Source organism: Eriocheir sinensis, chromosome 5, assembly GCF_024679095.1.
Source record: "Eriocheir sinensis breed Jianghai 21 chromosome 5, ASM2467909v1, whole genome shotgun sequence".
Classification (NCBI taxonomy): domain Eukaryota; kingdom Metazoa; phylum Arthropoda; class Malacostraca; order Decapoda; family Varunidae; genus Eriocheir; species Eriocheir sinensis.
Window position 1 is genome coordinate 27,470,633 of NC_066513.1, and position 8,147 is coordinate 27,478,779.

Here is an 8,147-nt window from a genome sequence, read left to right on the forward strand (position 1 = left end):
GAGATGAAGCCCAGTCTGCCTCAGGCTAACTTGCACTATGCACTCACCAACCAGTGACCTCGGCAACAAATGGCTTGAAGGTGGCTGGAGGTGCCTGTAGCTTCCCCCCTGAGATAGGTACCATTGCTCATGCCAGACCAATGGGAGGTATCTACCACTACTGATCTCACTGCTGCATTGCCTCCTCGTCTCAGCCCATCCACAGCCTACCAGTACCACCACTAGGTCCATGCGCTAACCACTCACCCACCACCTCACATTCATTATAATTGGCTATTTTATGGATATCACACACCCGTAACAGGGGAAGAAAAATGAGAATGGGTGGAGTATTTTATTGGCGATAATCCAGTGACTGTAGTGATTAACAGATGATCCAATGGTTATCCTGGTGTTATAGGGCCTGAAAGAAAATATCCAGGTAAGTACATTTTCATGACTTCAGGCAATGCTGATGATGACCAAAGATCTTGTAAGTGGTAAGATGCATCACTCTGAGGCTTCCCACTGTAATCCGTCGAGCACCAACGATACCAATGTAGTCTTGCCTTTTCTTCATCATTTCCTGTTTTGAACTAAAATGTGACCTTTCCCAGGGACATCACATCCTGCAGCGTAAAGGACTGCTCAGTAATCTTCCACTGTCCTTCAGGGTTACTGCTACACCAACCTTTTTTTTTTTTTTTTTTTTTACAACAAAGGAGACAGCTCAAGGCCAACAAAAAGTGTGGATAAAAAAGCTAGCTACTCACCGCTCCCACAACAGACAAAGGTAAAGAGTGGCCAATAGAGAGGTCAATTTCGGGTGGAGAGGTGTCTTGATACAATCTTCTTAAGTGAATACTCATCCTAATCCCCTTTGATAGCATCCACAAGGTAATAATCTCCAGAAGGTGAGAGTTACCATGTTCAGCAAGGAAGGGAAAGTAGAGCTACCATCGACCTATTACACTTTCCCCATAGGAGCTACACAAGTGGTGCATCTTACCACTTGTCAGATCTTTGGTAACTTAGTTTTCAAAGAGTGAGGGGCAAAGGAAACCCTGACCAAACAAGACTCACAGATCAGCTAACTTTAACAAAAAAACTGATCAATCTGTAGCCATTTACTTTCATCCTGACATGGAAGATAATCAATGCAAATGAGGTACAACTTCAAACCCCAACCAAATGTTATAAACGTATTCAAATGGTAGTCAATTAGTGCAACAGGCTTTACTTCACACTTGCAATCATTCGGTGAGGCACAGGCATGACTGAACGGAAGCAACTGTGGCATACAAAAAAGGAATAAAGTTCAAAACAAGAAACCCACACATGTACCAACTAGATGAAAAAAAATATATACATCCGTAAGCATTCCCAACAAATTTATAAGCTCGCCAAGTAGCAGCAGCAGTGGGAGACCAGTGTATTTATATTTATTTTTCCCGGACCCAGAATAAATGAATAAATAGTCAGAATAAACGTGCAGGCAGGCAGACAGGGGTGTGTTGGGAGGGGGTGAGGCGAGGGAGTGTCAGAGCGGAGGAGCATGCAAGGCTGGCATCATGGCGTGCTTCACCATCCACCAATGAGACCATCGTGTGACAATGTGCTGAGAATAGTGTTGGTATATGTAGCAGAGGCATGGCAGGAGAGGCACTAGCAGGGAAGGTGACACATAAGACCTTCAGGATAGAGGTTTTGATGACATTTATTGCCTGGGCATAACTCCACTGGCAGAGAGAGAGAGAGTGAGCAAGAGGAGAGACTGCATACCAGCATCAAAAGAACAATCCAGATAAGCCACTCATCCATTCACTGGGTTTTCACTGATGGTCTTGAAATTCATAAGCATTCATCAGCATAGGCAAAAAGTCCATCATCAATGCCAGCAAAGAGGTCATAATCAGCATGCTAGCAAGGCCATTATCAGCATTAGCAAAGCCCAATACAGTTCAATGATCAGCATTAGCAAAAAGTCCATAATCAGTGCTAGCAAAAATTCCCCCAAAAACTCCACATCAAAACCTAGCGGAAAGTTAGGGCCACTTTCACAGTCACGTTTGTTTGTGTTGATCGTTACCAATGAGCGGTGATCGCCGCTACCAACAAGAAATCCGCTTTCACAGTTTTCTTTCGCGGCGCTGTTTGTTTGCATCAGTACCAGAGATTGGAACCTCTGGTAATGTATTTCTGGTGGACGGGGGGGGCTCCCCAATGGAGCTTACCAATGACATTAATTAGTAAATAATACAAATTCTTGCCCTCAAGTGGTTACATTATTTCTTTAAATGGATGTTAAAAAATATTACACAATACAGCAACACGTTGCAGGGCTTCAATGGTAATGAAAAAAAAATTAGAAGACTTTGAATGACATGAACACACTAAACCTGCTGACCAGTAAACGTCCTGCTGAGAATTTCAATTTAATTGACTGATTGTTTATTGTTGCAGAATACACGATAAAGGAGAAGGGAGGACTTTAATGGCCCACTTGTCACCATAATTCACCTGTTATGCCTTTATGGTCAAACTTTCGTATTATTCTAGATAGCCTCACATGTGTGCATGGGGCATACATATAACAAAATCAGCCCTGTTATGTAAAAAACAAATGTGGTCTGCTAAATTATAAGTGTGAATAATGAACAAATGTAATGAATATATATAGATGAAGAGTCTGTCGTGATGACATCTGCCAAATAATATAACTTTAATACTTGTCACCATTATGAAATAAACTTTCAACTATTATCCCTAGGAAATATTGGGACATCAGCAGATTTGAGCGGTGTATTACGAGGCACTCCACATTTTATCATCATATTTATTCTTCACAGTTATTTTTTATATTTATTCTTCACGTTTACTTTTTAGTACGTTTATTTTTCACATTTATCCTTCATAATTCTCCGCTCAGCTGATGTAATGTTGACATTTCCCACCGCTCCAGCATACCAACACTGCTGAATCACGAGCCTTCATCTTGTCATGACCGTCACCATGCTGGTAGTCGCCGATACCATGAAAACAGCGACTGTGAAAGTGGATCGAGGCGATGGTAACAGCTGCTACCAGGATGGTAGAGCCTTTGGTTAGGGTGCGTACCAGACAACTGTGAAAGCAGCCCTTAATGAAGCACACCTTGGAGTAGAGAAAATAAAATGAGAAAAGATTCTGGTAAGCGATGAAACACTTCACGCCAATATAACCGTAATGACAAAAAGAGAGCGGAATTTTCACATGTGCACTGCAAAAAAAAAGTATATGAGGAACAAGATGCACTGACTCGCACTACACCCGGCAAAGGAAAAAGTCACGTTAAACTTACGCAGCGACGGAAAACAAAGCGAAAATAATAGGAAGACCAAGGAAGAAAGAGCAAGCAGGAAAGAAATTGCAGAAGACAAACAAAAACGGAAAGATAAGCTAAAATAATCGCCAAAAACAAGGCTCATAGTTTCTCCTCGCAAGGGAAACTACTCATGCAACTATCAATCCAAGAAGAAAGTAGCATGCAGGAAAGACGAAATAGTACCAGACAAACAAAAAGTCCCATATACTCACAATTATATCTATGAATTAATAAATATTTGGCTCATAGTTTCTCCTCCTCTAGACCGTATTTTGGGAAGTACAACACAGGCCGCTCCTCCCCGTCGATCTCTTTGTAGTCGCCAAGCACCACCATGCCGTCTGGGTTCATGGACTCCCCGGTGAAAAACTGTAGGTCCTTGAAGTTCTTGAGCAGCTCTGTGAGGGGTTTCTGGATGGCTGGGAGCTTCTCGACTTTGGGTGTTCCCTCAAGCTTGCCTTTCAACCTGTAAGGGCCATAGGGAAAGGGATGGGGGTCTTGTCCTCTTTCTATTTCTCTCATTGCTTTTGTTTACTCTTTCCTGGCTTAGAGTGTCTGCACTCCTCCCTCTCTTCCTGATTCATCTCTTATGATAGTGATAGGATGAAGCTAGTTGTATGTATTGCAAATATGGTTTGCTCTACCTGAATTAAAGTCAACAAACATACTAGGATATGGCTCCTGTTGAAAGTTTAATTTGTATTTAACCCCTGGACTGCAGATTTCCTACAAGAAGACATCACCAAGTGACAGGAATGGAACAAAGTGTCTGCTACAATTCAATGAGGAAAAATGTAAAGTTATGCACCTTGAGAGGGAATACCCAGCATACCAGTACCACATGGGAAACACTCCACTATCCACCAGAGGCAGAGAAAGACCTGGGAGTATGTTATCAGGCTACCAGTGAAGGCGAAATCCGTGCCGATCACAGCGGACAGGGTTAAGAGTTACTTTCCCAAACATTTAGGCCCCCAAGCACACACTGACAGGGCTTTCATAGGATTTACAATGATAGTTTTATGACCCTTTGGTAGTCTCATGAACCTATAACTCAACAGAACCCAACTGACCTCCTTTTCATGACAAGGGTTTCATAGGATTTCCAGGGATAGTTTTATGACCCTTCTGATAGTATGACCATTGTTCTGTACCATGAACCTAAAACAACTAAATAGAACCTGACTGGCCTTTTCAGCCTTTGGTAATACATTGAGGTGAAAGAATCTTCTGATAATACGGACTGAACACCGCAAGACACTGACAATTTTCAACCATCACCCAGTGGCAGATTACCCACATGCTGTTCAGGTCCTATATCAGCCCTAACCTCAGCAACTTCAGGGGCAGCATGGGTCAATTTTGTTAATTTGCTCAGTAGAGGACTACATTACGACTTACTTGCCAAGCTGCTCAGAAAATGACTACACAATATCATACAAACATGCCGTATTGGACTGTAAAATTGGCACATAGATCGGTAGTTGGGGATATACGTAGATTGAAAACCCACACCAACCCACTTCACAATGGAATGGGTGACCATATAAAAAAAACACTAGGTGCTGGTACTCACGACTTGAGGTAATTCTTCATGTAGGTGAGGTAGTCCTTCTTGGCGCCAAACCCAGTCTCCTGCAGCCGCATGTAGATGACAACATCGATGCCGGAGACGCTGCTGGATTCTGTGCCCTCGTCAGCCTCCTCGGCAGATGGGTTGGCGCCAGCGAGCTCAATGTTGCCCTCAGTCACTGTCGTGTTTTTGCCGATCACCATGTAGAAGGCATCCTCAATCTCCTCCATCTTGTAAGTGTCGGTGAACATCTCATCGCCTGGTGAATGAAGGATGAATGAGCATTGCTAATACGTAATAATTCTTTATCATGTGGTGAGGGACGCGCTCTACCTGCATACACTTAACCCCTTGAGAGTGGATTTCCTACAAGAAGACATCACCAAGCTACAGGAATGAAATAAAAGTGGCTGCTAAAATTCAATGAAGAAAAAAAAGTCATGCACCAATACCATATGGGAAACACTCCACTATCCACCAAAGAGGAGTATATGTTACCAGGCTACCAGTGAATGTGAAATCCATGCCAATCGCAGCGGATGGGTTAACAAGCACAGGATAACTAACAGTATTTTTTTTTTTTTTTTTTTTTTTTTTTACATCGCGGCCTATTGTGCCGATCGGCTTCTTCCCAGTGGGGTCTGATGGTCGGCCCAAGGCTTCTTCCCAGTGGGGCCCAATGGCCGGCCCAGACCGTTCTGGCGCAGGCAAGTGTTTATAGTGGCGCCATCTTGCATTGGCTCATGCTGCCCTCCCGGAGCTCATCTTTAATCCTAGAATCTAGAGCCCAGGTTGATAGGTGGTCTTCTGGACAGCATATGGGTAGTTTTAAGCCACTCGGCGGCAGCTGAAAAATCCCAGCTTGGTGGCACCAGGCGGGGATTGAACTCGCGTCCTTGCGGCGCGGCCCCGTCACTCTGTTGACTCAGCCACCGCCTCCCCAATTTCCTCAACAAGTAGTTTAAATTTATTCCTTCCTGTGATGCATCTCCTCGACAGGGCCACAGGCTACTGGCCTTGCCACAGGTTATGTCAGGTTAGGTTAGATGTAATTCAAATAGGTGAGATCAGGTTCGGTTAGCTTTCACGGGGTTAGGCAAGATCAGGTTAGATTGCATTTCATTAAATTAGGTTAGATTTAATTAAGTTAGGCTAGGTCAGACATGAAAAAAATAACTGATATGCTTTGAGCTAGTTGCAGTGGTGAGTCACGACCTTCAAACATTTAATCAATAAACTCTCTCCTGCAGTTTCCCAACAGGTGAGTGAGTGAGTGAAGCGACGAGCTCCCTTGGCATATACTCCCTATTAATCAATTAGAGAAACAGCTATGTTGTGATTTTGAGGGATTCAATCTGGTGCCTCCATAGCTGCTGTGACGAGAAAAAAAAATCTCCATCATGCTTTACAGGAAATGAATGGTCAGTGTCTCAGAAAGACTGCAAAAGTCTCCAATAATTTTACCAATGTTCCTTACACAAACGAATACAGAGCAACCACTCATCACTCTTATCAACCACCTCCAGGCAGGTAATGATAAAGAGCAATCAGAACAGTTTTCCTATTGATAACAAGCAATGGGGGAGTATACATGAATTCAGTGGTTTTGATCGGTACATGGGTTAGCCTGGGCAGGGCGAGGACTGGAGGACTAGGGCAGTATTCTCAGTCACCTCCACCTCTAAAATCAACTATATTAACCCAGTAGTAGCGACGGGCCAAATTTGTGGCTTTACCGTGTACCAGTGGTGGGCCAAATTTTTGCCATGATATAAAACCCCTAAATTAGATGATGCTTGAACTGATCACAAATACATTGATATATGTTATGAGATGGTTGGCACGTGATGATTTTTTCTCATTTTTCTCGCTTGGAGGGGCCTTTAAGAAACATGATCCCCGCAGCTACTGGGTTAAGGGCCAAAAAGGAGATTGATAAGGTTTTCATGAGGGTTTTCTCACATTCAAGGTACAGAAGAAGGATCAAACTACCACCAGGGTCATAAAACTTCCCCTGAAAATGCCCACAACGACTACGAAATGAAAGCCTTGTCAAATATGTGAACTCTGACCCTGAAATGTTTAAGAATATGACCCGGGAGAGGAGGAAAAAGAGGAGACATGAAAGGCATAACTACCTCCCGAACCAAGGCCATGACCAAGTACATTGACCACGCCCGCCTAGGAGACCATGGGAGGGAGGGTGGAAAATAGCCTTGATTATACACTGGAAATGGACAACACTAATAATAAAAGGGTAAAAATGAAGGAAGATCGGGGTGCAAAGACCTAGGGAGTGACACACAACCTCGAAGTAGAAGAAAGGAAGGAGGTCAGGTTACGAAATACACCGGGACTCGAACCTGGGTACACGGTATACAGGTCAGGGCACCAAACAGTATACTCTTAAAGGCACAGGTTCGATTCCCGGTGGACAAATCGAGGCGTTCCACCGGGGTATTGGTCTTTCGTTAATGAGGTCAGGTGGGGGTGGTGGGTGAAGACCTCCACCCTAGTGTCACCATCAGCTGTCACCCACTGGCATATTTCACCCGCGTTTTTTCCCCCTTCAGCGTCCCCCCAGCGCGGATTAACCCAGGTGTACGCCATGGTGAAGCCCCCCGCCGCCACTTACCTGAGATGATGTCCTTAAAGACCTTCATGGTGGATGGATGCAACGCGATGAACACGGAGCGGCGAGGAGGGACGGGAAGACCTGTGTGGCGGCGGGCGCGGAAGGACCACAGACCTGTAAACAAACAAGCGAGTCACGGCTTGCGCACCAACCTCTTATTATTATTATTACTTTTACTTCTTTTTATGACCTGTTCCCCTGTATAGACACTCTGTATTAATAAATCACACTGCTGGCTGGTCTGTGCATAGGTTAAGTAGGGTTACAGAAGCATATTCTTCCTCTTATTATCATTATTATTATTACTATCATTATTTTACTTCTTTTTATGACATATAGTGTGACCCTTTCTCTGTACCATGAACCTAAAGAAACACTAATTCAACAAGGCTTTCGTAGGAGTTTTGGGCATTTCCAGTAGTTTCATGACCCTGGTGGTAGTGTGACCCTTCCTCTGTACCATGAACCTAAAGAAACACTAATTCAACAAGGCTTTCGTAGGAGTTTTGGGCATTTCCAGTAGTTTCATGACCCTGGTGGTTGTGTGACCCTTCCTCTGTACCGTGAACCTAGAGAAACACATTTGACAAGGCTTT

General features: G+C 43.8%; 1 protein-coding gene across 3 annotated transcripts; it reads right to left on the bottom strand.

Annotated features, from left to right (window-relative positions):
* Positions 1 to 321: 321 nt before the first annotated feature.
* Positions 322 to 7,710, bottom strand: LOC126986058 (translationally-controlled tumor protein homolog). 3 transcript variants are annotated; one of them, XR_007739259.1, is made up of 5 exons: positions 7,552 to 7,710; positions 4,920 to 5,175; positions 3,556 to 3,809; positions 3,091 to 3,132; positions 322 to 3,021 (listed from the first exon to the last, which is right to left on the bottom strand). XR_007739259.1 is itself a non-coding variant. In XM_050841742.1 (4 exons), exons 1-3 carry the CDS (start codon positions 7,577 to 7,579, stop codon positions 3,587 to 3,589), a joined length of 507 nt encoding a protein of 168 aa, XP_050697699.1. In that variant the 5' UTR covers positions 7,580 to 7,710; the 3' UTR covers positions 322 to 403; positions 3,556 to 3,586. The 3 variants fall into 3 exon arrangements, 2 of the variants coding, with proteins under 2 accessions (XP_050697699.1, XP_050697706.1); XM_050841742.1 differs by lacking the exon at positions 3,091 to 3,132 and having other exon boundaries at positions 322 to 403; XM_050841749.1 differs by having other exon boundaries at positions 322 to 3,132.
* Positions 7,711 to 8,147: the final 437 nt, after the last annotated feature.

What these genes read in the sequence shown, in the direction of transcription:
- LOC126986058 (XM_050841742.1), bottom strand. Translation starts at nt 7,579, where the DNA reads ATGAAGGTCTTTAAGGACATCATCTCAG. An exon ending in CTTTAAGGACATCATCTCAG is followed by an intron (nt 5,176 to 7,551) that starts GTAAGTGGCGGC and finishes TTCATTCACCAG; the next exon opens with GCGATGAGATGTTCACCGAC. An exon ending in ATGAAGAATTACCTCAAGTC is followed by an intron (nt 3,810 to 4,919) that starts GTGAGTACCAGC and finishes TGGCCCTTACAG; the next exon opens with GTTGAAAGGCAAGCTTGAGG.